The sequence below is a fragment of the Cololabis saira genome, chromosome 13, assembly GCF_033807715.1.
Source record: "Cololabis saira isolate AMF1-May2022 chromosome 13, fColSai1.1, whole genome shotgun sequence".
Classification (NCBI taxonomy): Eukaryota; Metazoa; Chordata; class Actinopteri; order Beloniformes; family Belonidae; genus Cololabis; species Cololabis saira.
The window spans coordinates 34100976-34124305 of NC_084599.1; the positions used below are offsets into that span (position 1 = coordinate 34100976).

At 37.4% G+C, this 23330-nt stretch overlaps 1 protein-coding gene across 1 annotated transcript in view; it reads right to left on the reverse strand.

Moving 5' to 3' along the window:
• The window catches only part of jak1 (Janus kinase 1), a 44110-nt gene extending 23953 nt beyond the window's left edge, over positions 1–20157 (reverse strand). Inside the window, exons 1-6 of the mRNA XM_061738723.1 lie at positions 19913–20157; positions 8029–8251; positions 7483–7606; positions 3755–3905; positions 1908–2071; positions 1183–1451 (exon numbers count right to left, since the gene is read on the reverse strand). Of these exons, the coding sequence (XP_061594707.1) occupies positions 1183–1451; positions 1908–2071; positions 3755–3905; positions 7483–7606; positions 8029–8230 (910 nt within the window). The 5' untranslated portion in view covers positions 8231–8251; positions 19913–20157. The remainder of the gene's footprint in view (positions 1–1182; positions 1452–1907; positions 2072–3754; positions 3906–7482; positions 7607–8028; positions 8252–19912) is intronic.
• Between the last annotated feature and the right edge of the window lie 3173 nt (positions 20158–23330).

Consider the following 23330-nt stretch of genomic DNA (forward strand, 5'->3'; position numbering starts at 1 on the left):
TTACGTAACGACTGGAGCAGAATCTGAACGGCTCGTAGAAGCCACATCAGACTAGATGGCTCATCCGGGTGGCTGTACAGACACTGCAGAATTTGGTTGCTTTCCTCCTTCTCTGAGTTGGCAGGCTGAGGGGAGACCACTTTATATATGTTAAAGCAAGAAAAAACGTGTTTTTCATAATAAGTCCTCCTTTAAATGTCCTTACTTTGTCTGAAATCACTTATGTCAGATGTTAGAAGCTTAAAACAGCACTTTTATTTGGTGTAGTCCCCCCTGTGCCAACTTTAATTGCCATTTTTCTTTAACACAAATACAGTTCTGACTCAAAAGCTTGGATTCATGTTGTTTTGGTCCCTAACGAAGGTTCACAGCCCTAACTATTAAATAATAGACAGAGGGTTGATTTAACAGAATGTTCCTTTAAGTATTAACTATTTATGTTTTGAAGGTTGTCATTGTTTAAAAGCACAAGACAACCAGACATTTGCACCTTTTCTTAACTTCCTCTTGCAAAGATGAATTGCTCACAGCGTTACGTAATCAGGACTGAGAGGAGTCCTTTAGGGCAGTGTCTCCCAACCTGGGGTCCGGGCCCCCCCTGGGGGGGCGCCAGAGATCTCTGGGGGGTGCGAAACTTCTTTGAGGATATGCAGTTGTAAAAATTATATTTGCACAGGTTAAATAAATAAAAAATCATAATAACACACCTAATAGAGTACAGTAATCCAAGTCTGTATAAACCCACTTAGAAATATATTTTGGTCATTTTAAAATACTAAGTTATTTATCAGGATAAAAAATTAAAAACGTATTATTATATCATTATTCAACATTTAAATCATACTACTACTCCGACAGGTTGTTAAAGAAAAAATGTTAAAAGATTTTGCTCTCATATTAAAAGAGACATGTTTTTCATAATAGGTCTCCTTTAAATTATTTTCATACCAACATTTCCCAACCCTTGTTTAGTTTAAAAGTGGATGAAATCAAAATGTAAATATACGTTACTTTCAAAACTGTGAGAGGAACACCACAGGTGCACATGTCAAAAAACCTTAAAAAGGTGACTAAAATATTGCACCAGGACATGAAAAACGTGCATTGTGCAGATTTTCATGACAAGATCCCATGTTGTTTTCCTCTCACTGCATCTGGCCTCACTATCGACTCAATTCTTACCATAGTATGCTCCATTGCAGAGGTCTCCTTCCTGCACCACGTTGAGCGCGATGGGCTCGATAAGCTCACAGCCCAAGTTGCCGGTCAGCCCCTCCAGTGTGGCCAGGTACTTGATCTTCAGGTCGTACGCCGTGATTTTACTGTCCCTGACTGTGCCGCTGTTGAACTCACTCAGGAATTTCTTGAACACGTTGTTGATGCGAATGCGTGTCAGGATGTTCCGCTGCTTAATGTTGAGGTTCAAGGACTCTGGGATGAAACGTTTGTAACTGGTGGGAGTTAGACAGAGAGATTGATTCACTTTTAGACTCAAAGGAGAATTCTGCGGTCATTAATGTTAGTCCTGCATATGCTTCAAATATTTAGATGATTATGAAGAGAAGGACGTTAGCAATGAGGTCTGTACTGTAATTAAAAATGGGATTGAGCCATTGGGGATATTTCTTTTTCTTCTTTTTTTCCCCCAAGTCATAGCAAAGTGAGATTGCATGTTTTAAGTAGATGTGTCAAGGTTTTACATTTTGCACCTAGTTGGTCAAAGGTGGAAATACTGAAGGTGTGGCCACTTCAGTTTAGTCTAGTGTGGCTTGATAAGCTTGTCTGATGCAAGAATCAGATGCTGAACTAGTTCAGAGTTCCAGTTTAGCTTATTGTGATAAAGAGCTGTTTAGAAGAATATTTATAAAAACAGATGCTCCATTATGTGTGTGTGTAGGAGTTATTACCTGATTTCACGGGAAGCAGTTGGCAGTGGCATATTCATGCTCATGGCAAAGTGAGTGATGGCAAGCACAGCCATCCCCAAACACTCATTTTCTATCTCGTGTTGCTCTGCCTCTGACTGGGAAGTCCTCAGTGGAACCATGCCTGTCTGGAAGTCATCCTGACCCTGTGCAAAAGATATTTATATAGTCACAGTCTATAGAAAACTGAAACTCTAACCATATACAGTACAGACCAAACGTTTGGACACACCTTCTCATTCAAACAAACAGGGAAGTGTGTCCAAACTTTTGGTCTGTACTGTATACTAATACGTAGGATTTACTTCCTACGGCAGCTAAGGAAGTTTCACCTCGCGGTGAAATTGATGGTGAACTTCTACATTTCTGTCAAACAGGTTTGAAACTCAACTAGGAAATATGACGGCATGTAAAGGTTTTTAGAATAATATACTTTTCTTTTTTTTTTTTAAAGAAGAAAAAACATCGAACCCATTAACAAATAAGGCTTTGTTTAAAGCGACACTACGTAACTTTTCCACCTTAATATAATATTTCCAGAGTCATTGTGATGGTACATCAACTTCCAACAGGTTTAATGAACCTCTGTCATGATCTGGGGGGTCTGTATCACCTTCACTGGCACTATGTAACTTTGAGGTGCATGGTAGGAACCCTTCCACACTACTGGTAAAGCACTACCGCTTTTGTCCAAAGGAGCCGCCAAACTCAACAAAAGCTGAAAGTTACATTGTGCTGCTTTAAAACAAAATTTAAAAAAATAGTCCTTCAAAATTAACAATCAATAGAACTGACAACAGTCTCTATGGTGGGTCATAACTAAGGGCCCATGTCCCATCATGGATCTCCTGGCCCATTCTTTAAGGGAAAATTGTTCCAATTATATGGAACTACGGATCAATATAGATCAAAATTTTGGAGTAATTGTTTGTCTGGTAGCTTCAATGGCAACTTAAAGCTAGGCTGGCTTTAAAAGTCTTTCTTTGCATTATTCTTCAGAATAATGTCTGAAAAAGCAAACCAGACCCACACCATGATGCTCCCACCACGTTTCACCAGAGGAGCTGTGCTTTTCTGCTCCACGGCCTCTCCCTTTCTTTGCCAACCAAAAGCATGTGCTTCAGCAGACCAAAGGAGTTACCCAGCTCATCCACAACATGAGGAAACTTTACTGTACTGCTGTGTCAGGAATGCAGTTCATGGGAGATAACATCAAAAGGTCACAGTGAAAACAAGCCCTTAAAATATTTCTATGTCAAATATGAAGTCCACACCTTGAGCTAACCTTAATCTTCAGATACGCATCTATTATCGTTGCAGACTGTTTTCTTTCCTGTTTGGTATGTTGATATAATTTATTAACCAGAGTTTAAGAGCATTTTCTCTCATCCAATTGTTTAAGTGCCATGATCCTTGCTCGTGGAGGTTTTTAAGTATAATTCAAATGCCTACCGACTGTTCAGTTGATGTTTGAAAGCTAACTGAATGCTTGTGTGTACTGTGAAGGTAATAACTTTTGCACTGATCATTTTGACAACTCAGTTTTCAAAACATTCCATATAAGAAAACGTATATTCATTTTACATTCAAAAGCAAACCAAATAAGGGCTTTTGCCTCGAGAAATGTTCTTACTATGTAAAGTTTTATAAATAATGTATTCAGTATTTTCAGTAAATGTTCGATAGATCCTTAGGACGACCAACTTTGACCTGAGCCGTAGACATGTAATAATAAGACAGAAATGGCCAGGAGTCAGTCAAGTGCATTATTCAGTGGCTGCTGCTTCCAATGAGCAGGTTTATTAAATCTAAAACTTGCAAGCACATACCTGGGCATACAGGTACTCCAGGGAACCAGCATCTAGTAGAGGTGTTCCCTCTGGTATTTTCTGTGTGTTTTGTCCTCTCAGTTTACTGATGCAGTGTCTCCAAACTGGCGACTCTCCTTCAGTGGTGCCATGCCAATTTCTGAAATAAAACCTGACAGACGGACAAAAAGAACAGGGTTACAGAACTGTGGTTGGATTTGAGTTGTTATTTTTTTTCTAGATCTCATTTTTTTAAAGCTCAAATTTCCATAAACAACTTGACTGTCCTCTACAATGCTCTAATATGTTGATTTAGAAGTTCATATTTTTGTTAATTGGATATTTTCATAAAAAACCCAAAGGATGCATTTATATTGGCTGAATTTGGATCTTAATTAGCTTTACAGAGAATTGCAATTAATGATGTTGTAGAGGCAAAAGTTGAAATCTAAAGTGATATAATTCTGCTCAAATCAAATATAAGCTTTTTCCATGTGCATACACTGAACTAGAACAGAATCCAGCTATAAGTGCTCTAAAGCAGTAAATAAAGGGTAGTCATATAGATCACAAACACCTGTCTCTACCTTTTTTTAAGCCTACTTTTACTTTTCATTCAAACATAAAAGTTGTGTTATTAGCATGTATGTCGCCTTTAGGTTTGGACCCATTTTCTGTTTCGAGAGAAAGAAAACAATTATGCCAGGTTTTTACACAAACATTTGGGAGGAAATATAGCCCTTTGATCGTTGTGTGTCCTGGACCTCAGAGCAGTGCGTGAAGGAGCTGCTAGATTAAAGGAACATAAAAAATAACATAATAAACACACCTTAAAATAAGGAGTTAAACATGGTGATTGTTTCAGCATCAGTATATTGCACTGATGTTGTAAGAATGCTGACAACAGCTCAACTCTGAGGTATGACCTTTAAGGCTGCAATGATTAACCGACGTAAATAATCACCAAAATTTGTCGATGCAGAATGTGGCAGGGTGGAGGTGCAGCCACTCAGGTGATTGGGAACAGGTGTTCCCAATCAACCTCTCCACCCTGCCTGCCTTCATCAGAAGTGGCTGCACAGTAGGGCTGGGGGATATATCGAGATTTTAATATATCGATATATTTTCAAACGCGATATGGTACGAGACAATATCGTTTATATCGATTAAAATTTTTTTTTTTTTTTATGATTTTGATATAGCTTATTTTGTGAAAAATTGACTTGAATGTTTTATTTGAGATTTACACAAATGTTTTGTTATTTGCACAACTGTCAACCTCAGTGGAAAAGTCTGCCTGTTACTGTCTACATTGTATTAATTGCACAGTGTATTTTAATTTAATTGTTATGCAGGAAAGGGATATTTGTTTTATTTTATTCAAGAAGCATTTTTATTCTATATATGCAGGCAGTTTATTTTTATTTCATTTGTTTTATACATTTTGATATTGTGCAGACCTCTGTTAATAAAGGAACCTGTGTGACATTTGGCACGAGGCTTTGTATTAAAACTGACTGTTTTTAAGGGTTTGCCTCAGAAAAAAATGAAGCTAACAGAGATGCTATGCTATAATGCTTTGGGGGAAACCCCAATTATGGCACAGAAAAAATATCGATATATATCGAGTATCGCCTTTCAGCTAGAAAATATCGAGATATGACTTTTGGTCCATATCACCCAGCCCTATTGCACAGCAGCAAGAGGGCGGCGGACTGAAGCTGAAAACACATGTGTTGGTGTGTTTGGAAATAAAGGTGTTCGTGCACAAAACCCCGTGTCCTCTCTGTCCTGTCGGTCGGGCCCCGTAGCACTCGCCGTGCTACACAGAAATTTTAGCGTTGATACATTGTATAAAAACTCAGCAATATCACCAAATGTTTCTGGTTTGTAATGATACAACCTACAGAGAACCTTTTGCTACTTTGCAACAGCCCTTGTGATACTGGAGGGCAGGACAGAAATAATCATTGACTAGTTGACGAAAATAAAATCAACATACTAGATAACAGCCAATATAATAATTGGTGGTGGTCCTAATAAGCTCAAAGAGTTGCTAAGGATTCTCAGTCCAACCTTGTGACCTGATGGACAATTAATACTTGTGTCGCTCTGATCCCTGCGCGTGGATTTGTGTAAAACATTTGTTTATGCTAAATACTGAACATATTAGGATCTGGCCACAATACAGAGCTTGTTTGGGTACCTGCACTGCAACACAGTGCAAGCCACCTGCAGCAAGGGGTTTAACAAACACACACACACTACAGTTAGGCTCCATGCACACGCACACACTTTTCACTCTACTAGTTTTTGTCAAAGCAAAGCGCACAGAAAGAGGAAGTGCAACTGACACAACAACAAAGTCTTTTTCTTTATTACATACATTTCTACCTATCGTGAAAAGATTAATTCAGGAGGAACTTAGCGCCGTTTCACAGCAATATACTAATGTCCAAACATGATGACTTAGCATTTATAAACTATACTATAATTATGTTACCAGTACAAGTAGTAGAAAAAGTAGAAGAATGTCAATAACATCTCTAAATAAGCAAAGCATCCCAACCAGAACAAAAAAAAGGTGCAATCGACCTTTATTTTTTCCATTTAAGATATATAGACACAATATGACCAGAACTACTGCAACAGCTGCCTTCTAGTTTACTGCCATTCAAGAACTAAAACAAAAAACTAAACTAGAACTAAAGATCTCCAACACAAAAACACATCTGCTAGGTGGTTTTTCTTCAAACAATCTGTCTTTATTATGTCACCCATATAGCCTTTCAGGCCATAACAGTCCTGAATCTTTTTCATATCTATTTTTTTTTCCTTCAGACACGCCCTGTTTTTATAATAACTTCACATAAACTAAACATTTCACCATAACGTTGCATGAGCTCCATGCCTCTTTAATATGAACTGGAGTATTATTGATCTTTTTCTTTATAATGGCATTTACATGAGGATTGCACGCAGGATACTCCATTAATAATCCTGTTTACATATTGTGGAGCATAGCTCAGGATGTACTATAGTGACAGAAAATCAACAAAATAATTAAGCTGCACATATTCATATAGCTGCCAGAAAACATGGTTCTAAAATATTTATGAGAAGAAAAAAAAACTGTCCCACGTCTGTATTATCAAATGGAAAAGTAATAAACCAAGAATTGAGAAACTACTACTACCATTTAGCAGACGCTTTTATCCAAAGCAACTTACAGAGAACAAAGTTGGTGAATTTAGAAATCTTCACCATATTTATATTGTTGTGTGATAAGTTTTGAAAGAATGTAAGTCAATTCCACTTTGTTTTCTCCATTACTTTATACAAATGTATGCTTTTTCTTCTTCTTGTCTCAAACTCTGTTTTGATCCAGCTTCTCATCTGTTTTCTGACTTTAAATAATAAACAAGCGCATCAATGTTTAAAGGAGAGCAGGAGCAGCTATAAACCATGTTTGAAACATTGTTAAGAGTAGGCCTATTTCTATATTTGTTTACTTCTTAAGAAAACTTTACTTCCACTATCAACAAAACAAGCAGGGAGCAGGATTTGGAAGTCTGGTGAGCATGCACTATCCACTTTTCCTTCAAATTTCTCTTCCCAGCATTCTGACTCACAAGGAAGCTCCTGACCAAAAACAAGTGCGTCATTTTTTCCCACTTAGAAAATTAAAACCTTCAGCTCCAAACGGAGTGTAAATGACTAGTCCACCACTGCTGTGACATCATTCTTACCTCATGCGATAGTGCAACTTGATATTTGTATCATCTGAGATCTTGAACTCATAGCTAGGAGGATACCAAGCACCAGTTGTGTCATTGTAGAGGGCAAACAGGTTATGGCACAAGGGAGAAATCTCTGAAAAGGACAGAGAGGTAAAAATATTAACAATCAGCCACCTAAAATCATAACATTGTAATAGTTATTCATTCCTCTTCGGTGAGCCTTAATCCAGTTATAGTTACTGAATTGTGGATGTAATTGTTTAGGATGTGCCATTACTATTTCACAAAGTTATTGATTCCCCAAGATTATCATGAAATTGTCTCTAAAATAAATGTCTATCTTTCTGTCTACATTCATATGAGAGATCATTATGAAAGATAAATCTTTACAAAAAAGATGTAAACCAGATGATTTGTTCCATTAGATTCTGCAATTGTGCCACAGACAACTGTATATTCACTGTAAAATCTATAGAGCAATCCATCACTGACATAAGCATTAGGTGAATCAATAAGCTGTAATGTTGTCAACTATTACAAGAGGTTAGTACTCACCGCAGCTCTTGGCAGCTGCCACACAGAGCTTCTCAGCAGTGTAGCACCCTTTCAAGTACTGCAGCGGTTGCTTTCCTGGAACGTAAAAGTGGATTTCCAGACCCAAAAAGGAAGCAGGAAGGGAGGTGTGTTGGGCCTTCCTGTTTTTCCGCATCTTCAAACAGAGTTGCCTGCCCAACTCCATCACCCATATAGTTGGCATTCAGATCCCCCAAAAAGTGAACTGAAAAGATGAACAAGAAAAAAAGAATGAGAATCATTAACACCATTAAGCTTTTATCTGAAGATTTTGTGTGTCGTAGTAAAGTACTAATAAAGAGTGATGGTATAGCCCTTTGGACGTTAAAAGGTTTGGTAGGGCTGTTCGATTAATCGATTTTAAACCGTAATCGCGATTATGTAATTAGAACGATGTTAAAACGTGAAAATCGTAAAATCGATTTTTCACTTTTTTTTTTTTTTTTACCTTGTTATATTATTATTATATTAATGATTGATACCATATTAAATGATTGATGGAAATACCTCTCAATACCTGCGACCAGTGCCCCATGGGAGAGGCTCTTTAGTGTAGGAGGGGGCGTTGTAACATGCCACCGGGCTGCAAAAAACTTGCAAATGTGAATAGCAAATGTAATGAGTGACATTACACACCTCTACCTCCTTCATGGGTTGCATTATTATTTAGCATGCAAAGACCCAGTTTAGTTTATTTAGAAAATGTCTTGTTTTATTTAATTGGAAATATAACTTACTGTATGTTTGCAAGTGCTGATTTGCTGATTTTTTTTTAAGAGATAAAACTTTATATTTTATTATATCTTTTCAACTTTTTTTTACAGAGTTTTGCACTTTATTCATTTATTTTTGGTTTAATAAGAGCAAAGTTTGCACTTAAAGCCCAATGGGGCAAATGTTCAATAAAAAAACAGCATATTTGAAATAATTTCTTTGCCTTTTGTCAATTCACAAAATAATCGTAATCGTAATCGAAAATCGGATTTTGAGAGAAATGAGGCAAAATCGAACAGCCCTAAGGTTTGGCTTGAACTGATATTGCCTGGTTTGATAATCATATGCCAACAACAATACACTGTTTCCCCCCAAAAAATGTTTAAATCGAGTAGTTGAAAAATATTAGCCTTTGAAGGCTTGTATATCATCATCATATGATAAAATTAGCAATAATACATAACAGTCAGTTGGATCCCGATTAACTCACACACCCATGACAACAACTCTGTATCCAGCGTCACTATACAGTATATAATCAATTCAAATACATCCATACTTTTACTTTATTGATCCGTCAAAACAAAAACCTATGACCTTGCAACAAACAATAATGATCTATTCAAAAACTTAATGCCTCACCACATTAGAAAATATGCACAAACATATGTTGCCAAATCTCTGACGATGTAGACTAACTGCAGAACAGTAAGCAACATACCAAGTTCAGATCAATTCTTTTCATCTGTTCACTGTTCAGTCCTGCCTGCCATAGCTCTTGCTTTATTCATACTAAGCTGAAAAAGGCATTGTATAATTCTGTTCTGAAAGAATTATTTTCTCACAGTAAGCCTAAACGGAAAACATTTAAATAATCTTTCAGCTTATAAAAGCCAGCAGTGACTTTTCATTTTTGTGAATCAATCCCAAAAGTCACATTTTTCAACAGATCCCTGTGGAGCAACCCATCTAACAGTTAACATTCCACTCATCTTGATCTTAGCGGCTGAATTTCTTGAGAAGAGTTTGCCAGTGAGTCATTTTCTGTGTCATACAGTGACTCGTTCAGACACTCCTCCTCTCACCATGTAAAACTAACTAAATACTTTTGTATTTTTGTGAGTATGTTTTAAGCATGAACATGTCCTTCAGAAAAGTTTGTGATGTGGTAATTGAACCATAAGAAATGAAACAGCAGAATTCAAGAAACGATGTTCTACCACAGCCAGCTCCACATTCATCTATTCGTCTGTTTTCCTTTGTTCTGAGGAAAATGGCTGATGTCACGTTTCAAGATTACACAACTAATGATTGACCACAAGTATAAGAGGTGGTTTGGGTTTTCTTCATATCCTGAGTGACAATTTTACATGAGAATCAACTCTGGTTCTAAGATTTTTCACAACTTTAAAAACAGGAAGTGTTAACTTTGCACCATAGACTGTATAAAACAATGGACAAGGTCACATGACCCACTGGTTTCTGAGTTTTGAGGCCTGTTCTTCTTTGTGCGGGCGCAGCCATGTTGCTTCCGAAACCGACAGAAACAGTTAGCAAAAATCATCTTTGACAATGTCCACTTTGATTTTGACAGAATTTACGTGAAAAACTGTGAATGCTAAATCACACCCAGGCGGCTGCTTTGCTCAACAGAAGCTACAAACACACTACGTAGTTCATAGGGCTGGGCGACATGACCTGAAATCAATATCACGATAAATTGGGCAGTTTTACCTCGATAACGGTAAACCCACAAATGAGTCTCCTGACACTTATTTGAAACTAACACTCAGCGCAGAGCAGCGTAGTCTGTTAACTCATTTGTTGAATGGGTTGTTGGAGTTACTGTGCGGTGAAGTTAATTTCTCAGCGTGAGAAATACCATGTGTGGCGTGATAGCGCCTGAAGTTTCCTGCAACGCACGATTCTCAATCTCAATACTTGAGAGCCCTGTTATTTTATCTGCAGCTATGTTAGCCGCTTCTTCGTTTGAACCAGCCATTTTCTTGGGTTTCCATTCTCATTCAGACTGGATGCGTGGAGTCACATGATTACACACACACACACACACACACACACACACACACACACACCCTGTACACCGCCTTAAAGGGGAATGAAAATAGACTATCAGCACACACAGTCAAAACAGACAAAAATACGTTTTCTATTTTGATCAAAACACCGAATTTACCGATATGGGAAAATTGACGCCGGTGAATGTCGGAACTGTAGATTTTTGGTTCATCACCCAGGCCTACTAGTTCATGTTCACTGTAAAATGTCATTTCAAGTGGTCCACATTCATGGTAGCCTTCCAACTCTATCCAAATTACAACCCGTTTACATGTTCCACATGTCCAACCATGCTCACACGAACACAAAAAGGCTCAAAACTGCGCTGGAAAGTATTTGCTGCAGGTTTTCTTTTCTTATCAATTCTCATTGTTGATTATTCTGCGCTGGAAAGTATTTGCAGCGTCATTACAAACTTTGAGTGATTAACAGCTAATGCCAAAGACAACTAGAGCTGGGTATCATCACTGACCTCCCGATACGATTCCGATACACTAGGTCCCAAGTTGATACGATATCGATATTCTAGTTACAATAACAATTTTGCTTTGGCAATGGAAGGGATTCTCAAAAAAAAAATGTTTTTTCAAAATCGAGGGGCACTGTGGCACAGCTGGTAGTGCAACCGTCTCACAGCAAGAAGGTCCTGGGTTCATTTCCTGCCGGGGACATTATGGGCACTGAGTGCGTGTTAAAGTTCCCCCATGACTTCAGCGCCCACAGCCTGGGTGGGGTTGGCAAAAGGGCCTTTTTTGTGTGGAATTTGCATGTTCTCCCGTGTTCTCTTGGGTAGCTAATGTGAGCTACGCTCACAAAAACATGCACACAGTCCTGGGCTTTACCACTATATCACTCCTCAAGTAAGGAGGAGACTCCCGGGGTTGGTAGAGGGAGCAATGCCCAGGACTGACTTAGGTAGGAGCACCAGGTGATAAAATGAGGGGGGAAAAAAACATTAGCTGCACTTGTTCCATCAACATAGCACTGTTTACTTTGTCATTAACGATAAAAGGTCTGCGTTTTATCCCTTCCTGGGATAAGTCACATGAGACAGGCTTGGCAAATCAAAAAAGGAGATGTTTTCCCTCATAAAGCAAATATGTTCAACTAGATCATTGTTTCCAAATAGCTTATATGCCATTCACTCAGATTACATAACTAATGAGCTGAGTTAAAAAACTGAAATGTGAGCCTTCAGCAGACCAAACGTTTTACATTTTTCAAAGATCAAAAGACCAAAATTGTAAGAGTGTGGATGTCAGGTGTAACAAAAACAGATTCCCCATTTCAAATGAAAAAATATACTAGTGTGGTTGTAGCTAGAAAAGCAGTAAGAGCGGAAAAGCTAGCGCTAGTCTTGGATGTCACGGTTTGGTAAATCCTATGTTCGCTATTTGATGTTCAACTTTATGTCTTATGTTGTCTTTCAGGAATTCAACATTTATGTAAAAATGCAAGTTTTCAGTATACGGTATATAAATGTGTGAGATTCGGCAACTATGCACAAAAATGACTTGAGTTAGGATTGGTTGCTCCGTGGACTTTTACTTTTATCGGCTATTTTGTGTATGCACACTCGTGCACTTGAACCTGACATCACGAAGACTTATGGGATTAACGAGATGGGGGGAGAAGAAAGAAAGAGAAATAAATAAAATCGATCTCATGCCCTATTAATCGAAATAGCAAAACTTGAATTAAATACATTGTTTTTACCCAGCCTTATTGTTCATACAACACTTTTCTGTGAAGTGTTGTGAAAAAACAAATAAGTATGCCTCAGTACTGGCCCAGAAAAAAACTGCATCAGCCAAGCTGTAGTCAGCTCACTTTCCATCACAAGCAAAAGCCCATAAGTTCAGTGGGAAGAACTGGCAGATTTACCAACAAATGGAAAACAGATTCTTGCTGCGCAGTTGTAAACTGACTCACTGTAAAAATAATGGACGAAGCATTAGGTCATGTGACCCTCTGGTTCCTGAAAAGTTGTTTTGAAACCTCTTTTTCTTCATAGTAGGTGCAACCATGCTGCTCGGAAGTTAACTTTGGCTTTCAGCTCCTTCAGTGGATCCCCACCGAAATACCTCCAGAGATTTACGAAGTATACAGTTTAACATGTTGACTCGACGGCAAAATCATAACTGACTGTCCCATTTAGGGACACTGGGATAAAAAAAAAAAGGGGGTAATTAATTTGCTAAGCGCGAAATTGTGCATGAGATATCGAACAATTGAGACCGAAAAGGTTTTTTAAACAAGGCTGTAAATATGTTTATTTCTGCTGTAAATTTGACATTTTAAAATGGGAGTCAATGGAGATTGACTCAGTTTTGGAGCCAACCTCCAGCACCCAATGTGGGAGAACTGCAACAAATCTTAGTTCCACATCAGTCTCAATCCAGAAGTTAGATGGTTGCCGCATTTGGATATCTGGTTTTAAACTTGTTACAGTAGTTTTTGCTCTTGCAGGCATGCACTACCTGGAGAAAATGCCCATTCTTTCTTTCTTTTGCATTTATTTGTTAAAAGAGGGACAATGTACTTTAATGAACGTATTAAAAATGTAAATGCACTCAATTGTAGCCAAAAGGCTCATTTCCATTGGCAGTCCCGCTGCCAGAAGGAAAACAAGGCGTAGTAATAAAAGCAACAAATTACAGTAAAAACAAATACATGTCATAGGTACAATATTTAGAAAACAACAGTACACATAACTCCTCCCCTCACACACACACACGCTACACAGGAATGTATATACATCCCCCAATCAAACAAGGCCAGTATTTATTCGTATCAACAAACATACATTTCACACCAAAAACAAGCATAAAGACCATGCACTACACGTAAATCAGGGATAAGGGTGTCGACAAATTTGGCTGTCAATTAGCCATTTCTTTAGATTTCTCTTAAATGAGCTGTATGAGATGGACTCTTATGTTTTGAGGGGTTGTATTCCACTCATTAGCTGCCCTGTAGGTAAAAACTGATTGACCAAATACAGTTTTCCTGAATGGGATCTCACAATCACCTCTAGCAGCCCCTCTGGTGACACTTGTTGAGGGTGATCTAAACTTTATAAGGCTAGAGTGGCGGCGGAGCATACAGGCAAAAAACACCCTCTTTATGTTTATGCACAGCTGAACTGAATGGGGGGATACTTAGGTCACATCTAACAAAATACTTAAATATTTTACTTCACAACCTTTAGTCCCAATCATTGCCAACAAACAATTTCTGAATCCCTCAGAGAGACTTCTGCAACTGCCAACAGGTATCTGGAGCCACGTTTTGGCTCTAACTGCTGCAGTTGTCTCATGCTTGAAGTATTTTTCACATCTTTCCAAAAATGTTCAACCGGTTTCAGATCAGGGCTGACAGAGAAACCTAATGTTTTTTCAGTTACTATGTTGTTGGAGGGCCAATGACGTGGGGCTTAGCTTTCTGGGCTGCAGGTTTCACTCCTGGATGTTCTGAATCTTCATTGTGGACTGCACAAATACAAGTCTCCATTTTATATTTGTTTCTATCTTTCTCTATCTAATGAGCTCCACAGAACATCTGCTTTTACAGTGAACTATATGAGAAACAGGAGAGGAAAAAAGGCATTAAGCAAAAGAAAATACAAAGGGATTAGGGAAGTAAGCCAGGTAATTCATATAAGACACTAGAATAATCTGTTCAATCAGATCTGCCAGAATAAGAGAAACAAAGCAGCCGCCGGCCAAACAAAGCAACTGTGGTACTATATTTATCTTAAAATAGGTGCGTGGCTCTAAAATAATTCTTCAAAAGACATTCCTAGTGTTGAGCAGTCCAGGGACATTCAATATATATTTTTTGTAAAGTATCATTTGAGACCCAGTGGACCAAAGTGGCTAAACGCTTGACTTGTTAAAACCAGTGACTGGCTAATGAGGCTAGAACAAATTCATGTTTTTTCATCATCTAAGCCACCACCTCATGTATTACCAGTGACACCCAAAACGTACAATTTCCTAAAATCAGTAGCGGAAAGATAAGCCATGACAGAGCATTAACCAAAACATTGGTGACAAAAAGAGGCTTAATTTAACACTTTAAAGAACACAAGTAGCACACGTGTGAAAACAGCTTAACCGCTTTTTTTTCCTTTAAAGATATCAACGAAAATGTGTCATTATATAGTAATTGAAGGATAAAACACACAGAGATGCATCACCACATGTATCAAATTGTTAGCGCATGAGGTTGGGTAACAAGTTGGGTGAAAGATTATTAATAAAAGTAATCATACTCCGTTCTGAAGCCAGTAAGCACTGACACCTTTATCTTCTCACCTTGATACAGCGTCAGTTAACATAGCATAATATCAGACATATATCAGTCCACATCAATAAAGTATCATTTCCACTACATATTAGCAGGTTAGCACGTTATGAAATAAAGAAATATGAACAGAAAAACATGTGGCCATCCAAAACAGCAGTTCCCAAACTTAAAAATGTGTGTTAAAAGAATGCTGGCAAATATGCCTTTGTTTCTACTGAAACAAACTTTTAGTATCAAATTCAAAATGAACAGCCATTTAAAAAATAAGTACATATAATAAGCATTAGCAACTAGTCCAATTCTTGTAATATGTGGAAGTAAAAATGTTGAAACAACCTTTAACTTAACTATAATCATTTCAAAAACAGATGTAAGATCCATCCAAGTGTATTTAACCTTGCCCTTTTGTAAGCAAATCATATTTACCTTCCAGTTCAAGATTAACCAGCTAGAAAAGATAGTTCAGTAGTTAGATCAATCATATACAATTCTACATACAGACAATAACTAATCAGTTTTATCAACTGGTAGAACTCACTACAAAAATAAAAGCCCATAGTTTGAGTTGGTGGTTCCCGGTGCATGTTGGACTCCGGCAGGGCTGCCCTTTGTCACCGGTTCTGTTCATAATTTTTATGGACAGGATTTCTAGGCATAGCCAGGGGCCGGAGGGGATCCGGTTTGGGAACCTCAGGATTTCGTCTCTGCTTTTTGCAGATGATGTTGTCCTGTTGGCTTCATCGGACCGGGACCTTCAGCATGTGCTGGGGCGGTTTGAGGACGAGTGCGACGCGGAAGGGATGAGAATCAGCACCTCCAAAACCGAAGCCATGGTTCTCCACCGGGAAAGGGTGGCGTGCCTTCTCCGGGTGGGTGGAAAAGTCCTGCCTCAGGTGGAGGAGTTCAAGTATCTCGGGGTCTTGTTCACGAGTGAGGGAACGATGGAGCGTGAGATTGACAGACGGATCGGTGCAGCGTCCGCAGTTATGCGGTCGATGTACCGGACCGTCGTGGTGAAGAAGGAGCTGAGTCGAAAGGCGAAGTTCTCGATTTACCGGTCAATCTACGCACCTACCCTCACCTATGGTCATGAACTTTGGGTAGTGACCAAAAGGACGAGATCGCGGATACAAGCGGCCGAGATGAGTTTCCTCCGCAGGGTGGCTGGACGCTCCCTTAGAGATAGGGTGAGGAGTTCGGTCACCCGGGAGGAGCTCGGAGTCGAGCCGCTGCTCCTTCACATTGAGAGGAGTCAGCTGAGGTGGCTTGGGCATCTGTACCGGATGCCTCCTGGACGCCTCCCTAGGGAGGTGTTCCAGGCATGTCCCACCGGGAGGAGACCCCGGGGAAGACCCAGGACACGCTGGAGAGACTATGTCTCTCGGCTGGCCTGGGAACGCCTCGGACTCCCCTCAAAAGAGCTGGAGGAAGAGCATGAGGAAGTGTCTGGGGTGAAGGAAGTCTGGGCATCTCTGTTGAGACTGCTGCCCCCGCGACCCGGGAAAGGATAAGTGGCGGAAAATGGATGGATGGAGTTTGAGTTGGATACAATTAAAGCTATCAATAATATCAGCGCATTATTTCACTTACATTTGACCACAACCACAAAATATTTTTACAAGTATAACCAGCCAAGATTATCCCCATCAAATACTAAAAGCTTACCCAAGCTAATAACAAACCGTATTATTATTCGATTCATAAATTATCGAAGAAAAATTATATTTTTCAAAAACTCCTATTTTTCCTCCTTCATTCTGCTTTTAATTTTTAAGTACATGGTAATATAAATATCTCCAAGGTTGTTTTTTTTGTCTTCAGTATACATATTCATATTAAATACACAATATGCTGCATATAACACATTATATAGACTTAAACATATACCAGGATATTAAGAAAATTAGCAAATTTAGCAAATAAATAAATACAATTTCACACATGATTAACTCTTAATGTTTTACTCTAGTCTACTTTAGTTTGATATGGGGTAGGTGGCTCAGTTGGTAGAACGTTCACCCATGAACCTAAAGGTCAGTGGTTCGAGCCCTAGTTCCTCCTGTGTCCACTAAAGTGTCCTTGGGCAAGACACTGAATCCGCATTTGCTCCCGGTTGTCAGGCAAGTGCCGTTGTATGGCAGGTCCACAGACAACCGGTGTGTGAATGTGTGTGTGGGTGAATGTCTACAATGTAACCTGCTTTGGGGCTGTAGGAGCGCAGCGGGAAAGCGCTATATAAGTGTTACCATTTAAGAGGACAGCTTTGTTACCATGTTACCATTTATACAGCTTTGCTGTGCTTTTAAGTGTATGAGTTTGTTTTTTTTATTACAAGTGTGTGTGAGGTGTTTCTTTAAAAAGACTTGCGTTACATTGGTGAATAAATTGCTATTTCTCCAAACTAACATTCAGGCCTAAACACCAGGCCAACAAGAATGTGAAAAACAATGACAACGTTCCTCTGAAATGCCAAATACGACACGAGTGAAATACTAAACCTAATCAATCCCACTTGGCACAATAATGGCTGCCACTCTGAAAACCTAACGCCTACAACCACCCACACAAACACACACGTTTTTTTGTGCTTTATTTTTTTCATTAACCTGCAGATTCATTTCTTAACAAGTTGTTACATCAACACATTGGTTGAACACCGGCACCACAAGGTGATTGTTCTTTTTTGTTGTTGTTGTCCACTGAACTATTACTCTTGTATAAGCAAAGAAAAAACTTATAATGGAGGAAAGAAAACAAAACTTTTCTACTTTTTTGCAGTGTGCTTTTATAGAGGACTTAGGCAATACACCAATTAACAGATCAACTCTCTATTGATTATTCAACTTATTGACTAAGTTAATTACCTGGTATGTTTTAACTATAAAGCTCCCTTTTTTTCAAATTATTACTACTAATTCAATGTTCATCTTGCGTCTCCGTTTTCTTCACATTACATCAAAACAGTTGCAAAACCACTTAAATGAAAGTGTGGTGAAAAAATATGATGCTAAAGCATTGGCGTTGCAGAGCCCACTTTTCTTTTCTTTTTTTTTTTTGTAAATCGCATGAAAAGGTCAATATGTGATAACCAGAGTCATCTAAATACCAGAGAGTGGGCCTCCATCTTTCCTCCTACTAAAATCTGATGTAATTATCAAAAATCTTCATCTTTCAAGCTCCAAAAGACATCTAAGTACATTCACAGAAACTAGAAAGAAGAGGACAGCTTTGAAAAGCTGTGACAAACAATGTCCTTTCATGGTTTGAGATGGAACGAATAAGTGATGGTTAGGCTCAAAACTAAAGTCAACCTTACGGAAGCTAAACCACTCACCTTCTTTAATAATGTAAATGTTTTATGTTAACTATCCAATTCCAAATAGTAATCGTAATATTTTCCTTTCTCATGGATTTATGTCTTCTTCCTGATTTATTCAACTCAATGTATCACAAGTAAACAGACGGAAGCTGTGGGAAAGACCCTGTTTTTTGGTTGTTTTTTTTAACCAAAGATTATTGTTTAATTAGCCCTTCAATCCGAACCCAACACAGCAAATACTGTTAAATCTCACAAATACAAAATAAAATTTTCCCTTAAAAAAAAAAAAAAAAAAAGTTTAAAAGAAAAGATAGATAAATAATAATAAAAACAAAAGAAAAATGTTTACAAAAATAGTCACGCAATTAATTTTTAGGGTATGTTATTGGATTGTCCGTGTTTGTGTGTGTGTGTGTGTGTGTGTGTGTGTGTGTGTGTGTGTGTGTGTGTGTGTGTGTGTGTGTATATATATATATACATATACATATCAAAAAATAAAACATACATAGACATATATGTATACACACAGTATGTAAAAATATGTATTTCACTATTGAGTCCAATAATAATAATTATATTATCATTATTATTATTGGACTCAATAGTGAAATACATATTTTTAATATGTATGAAATTATTAGTATTAATACTAATAATTTCATCCACACTTGAGAGAGAAGCCTGGGGAACCCCAGGGAAGAAAAGGAAGGCAACAGGCGAGATGAACATGTTTATATTCACAGTTTCCCTTCATTAAAACTTGTAAATGATGTAATGATGTTTCATTATGGCTGTTTTTTAAGCATGTTGGTCCCAGCACAATAAGGTGCAGCCCCCACATCCACAGAGGGTCTGGTATCACTGATATCTAATTACTAAGAGAATCACTCCAGTACAGTGACCACTTCAATCATCTGAATTTAATTCACTTTCGTTTTTGTTGTTGGGTTTTTTTTAGGGTTTTTTTTTTATTGTTGTTGTTGTTGTTCTTTTTTTTTAGCTTTACACTTTCTCAACTTCCCCTTGTCCATAAAGCAAAGACAATATGGCTTAAATTTGAAGGCAAATATATTATTAGTACAGTTTACTCACTTGCATAAATCCTGAAAAAGCATTTTTGTTAGTCTTTACTTCATTAAGCAGGCTGTTTTGTGAGGGCATAGGGGAACCCCAGATTACAACGGATTATCCATCATATAATCCAATAATGATCTTGTATAGATTTTATAAATTGTCTTATGTCTTAGAATAAATAAAATGACATTTAATCCACGTCTCGCTGCGTCTACTGCGCCACAGTTGCGCAGTAGCAGGATAGGAAATGTGGTCACATTTAACAGGTTAAAGTACACAGCCACAGGGGATATCGTAAACGATATATGCATTCTGACTAGACTTAAGGGGCTGATTAAGACAAAAACCTTTAATAAAGAGTTATTTCCTCACCAAGCAAGCGTCGCCAGACAGCTGGCAAGTTACTTCCGTTTCGTTTCAGAGCATCAGATATCTTCGCTTAGTTGGCGGTTTTTACGTGTCTTATTGTCGTCGGTTTGATGTCAAAACTTCCTTGAAAACACGGGTTTTATCCAAGCGTTAATTCCACAGCTTTTTGTGATGTTAAAAAGAAGCCTAATCGGAAAGAAAGTGCCTTCTGTTGCTGCCGTCCCTTCCTGACAAGTAATGTCCCCTTCCCGAAAGCGACGCAGCGGGCGTCTGCAGAATCTGACAGCTGATTGGCTGAGGGGCCTGTCAATCAACTCAAAGATATTAACCCTTTAGATGGAGGCAAAACTGCTGCTTTCTTTTTCTAATTACTAATCTAAACAAATAGCTAACGTAATTGAAGGAATTTGGAGAGATGTAATTGACTTCATCCAATGTATGTTTTGTATTGTATCTGCTTATTTACTTGATGCCAGACTTTGTATTGTTCATGGTCAATGTTCTGACTGTGTTTAAAATCTTAAAATAAAGGTTTTCTTTCTTTCTTTCTTTCTTTCTTTCTTTCTTTCTTTCTTTCTTTCTTTCTTTCTTTCTTTCTTTCTTTCTTTCTTTCTTTCTTTCTTTCTTTCTTTCTTTCTTTCTTTCTTTCTTTCTTTCTTTCTTTCTTTCTTTCTTTCTTTTTTCATACCAGGTTTTTCATTTGGGAAATATAAGTTTATTTTTATATACATCATGTCATAATTTATTATTTCCCTTTGATTTTGACTGTTTATTTGTATTCTTTTTTTGTTTTGTGAAATAGTTTTTTTTGTTTTTTGTTTTTTTTTTTCCTGTATGCTCGAAATAAAGATTTAAATCAATCAATCAATAACTGCATGTATACAAGTAGATATTAGCCAGTTGCAAATTTACAAACAAAAAATAACAAAGCTTTTTAAACTAAGGCATGATTCTGAGTAATACAACTGGGATTTTTAAGGGGATATACATTTTTCTTTTTTGGGGGGGGGGGGTCACCATCATTTTACCAATGATTTAATAAAAAACATGACATAAAATATAACATAAAGCTTTAGATTGAGGCAAAACTGCACTTTTTTATTCCCAGTGCTGCTTTCTTTCTAATGTATACAAAAAGCTAACATAATTGAAGGAATATTTGGAGAGAGGTAATGTCTTACTTAGTTTTATTTCATTTCATTTAACTTACTGTCATATTTATGTTACTATGCAATATCCTACGGACTTCATTCTTGTAATGTATCTGCTTATTTTCTTGATGCAAGACTTTGTATTGTTCAAGGTCAATGTTATGACTCACTGTGTTTAAAATCTTAAAATAAAGGTTTGAAAGAAGAAGAAAAAGGTGTTGCTTTCTTTCTTTCTTTTTTCCATACCAGGTTTTCATTCTGGCCAGCATCAAAAAATGTCCAACAATAGAAATATAAGTTTATTTTTATATACATCATGTCATAACTGCATGTATCCAATTAGATATTAGCCAGTTGCAAATTTACAAACCAAAAATAACAAAGCTTCTTACTAAGGCATAATTCTGAGTAATACAACTGGGATTTTTAAGTTGATATAGGCTACATGTCTTTTTGTTGTTTTTTTTCACCATCGTTTTGCAATGAAAATGTACTAAAGCCATGTTTTCTGTCAATCTATCAAAATTTGTAATTCACAAATATCTTGACTTTTGTAGATTCATTCTGAAGTCAAATTGTATCTTTTTTTTGTTCAGAAAAAACATTATATAACATTATATTCCTGAAAATATGTTTTTTGTTTGTTTGTTTTATTTATTTATGAATGCTTTTCTTTTTAAATAGTTCTGTAAAAACTGACTGTTGGGTTAAAGACTGAATCTGGCATGAGCCTTTCTCACTTGAAGGCAAGGCTTCATATACATTTCTTTTGTTGCATATTATAACTCCTGGCATGAGCTATTTTTCAAACATAGAGTTTAATATTTTCTAATTTCTAATATTTTTGCTCCATGGGTATGCTTTGATTTATGCTTCGCATCCTTTATAGTTCTTTATAGTTCAAAAAAAAGAAGGACAAAATATAAAAGTAAGTATTAATTGCTATATAGAAGTGGTCATTTACCATGCAGTGGTAGCCTATAGTGGTTACAGAGGGGAGCTTGGGTCTGGAGGTTCAACTCCTCTGGTTGGCAACCTGGGTGAACCACTATGGGCCCCTGAGCAAGGCACTTCACCCCCTAACTGCTCCCTGGCCGCTCACTGCTCCTGGTGTAACTAGCAATGGGTTAAAGGTAGAGGACTGATTTTGTGTTTCGTGTTTTTCGTGACATTTATACGAACAAAAAGCTCCCATGTTTACTTCATTAAAGAAAGCTGTGTGCACCTATGACAAGATAATCGTATGATGGGTTTCTTTAAAGACGTAGTTTTCTTGTATAACGGGACTCTTGTGTTGGGTAAGAAAGGAACACTTAAAAAAAATTAAAAATGAATAATGCATTTCTAGCACTGGCATGGCAGCACCTGTGTCCAACTGGACTCTCAGCAGTCTCACCAGCACTGATCCAGCTGGACCGTCTTATTGGATTTCTTGGATGTGTTGTTCGGTCAGATGTAAGCAGAGGTGTCAAAAGTATTCACATTCATTACTCAGGTAGAAGTATAGATACTAGAGTTTAAAAATACTCCTGTAGAAGTTGAAGTATCAACTCAAGTTTTTTACTCGAGTAAAAGTATAAAAGTACTGGTTTCAAAACTACTTAAAGTATAAAAGTAAAAGTAATGTAAGGGGGGGAAAAGGCATTAAGGACAAAAGCCATTGAAAATGAAAGGATTTTAGTATAATGCAAATATATTAAAGAACCATATATGTGTACTATTGAGCATTAACATGTGTTTCAGAGAGCAGGAGATATGATGACTAGTTGACTATAAGTATTGTAATGGTGCAAAAAGTCAAACTTCAGAGGCATGTTATCATTTATCCTAACCTTTATTGGAATGTACATCCAAGTTTAGTTGCAGGAATCTGAGGGCAAAGGATTTAAGAACAAAACTAGACAAGAACATCTGTGCCACAACCACAACCAAATTCACTCTATCCGGATGGAGCAATTTAACTGGATAGTCTTTTTTTAAAGGCCGAAATGAAATAGAGTAACAAGGCTGTTTTTAAAATGTAAGGAGTAAAAAGTACAGATAATTGTGTGAAAATGTAAGGAGTAAAAGTGAAAAGTCGTCTGAAAAATAATTACTCCAGTGAAGTATAGATAACCAAAATTTCTACTTAAGTAAGGTAACAAAGTATTTGTACTTCGTTACTTGACACCTCTGGATGTAAGTCGCTTTGGATAAAAGCATCAGCTAAATTACAGTAGTAGTAGTAGTAGTAGTAGTAGTAGTAGTTGTATTATATATACTAATTGTTC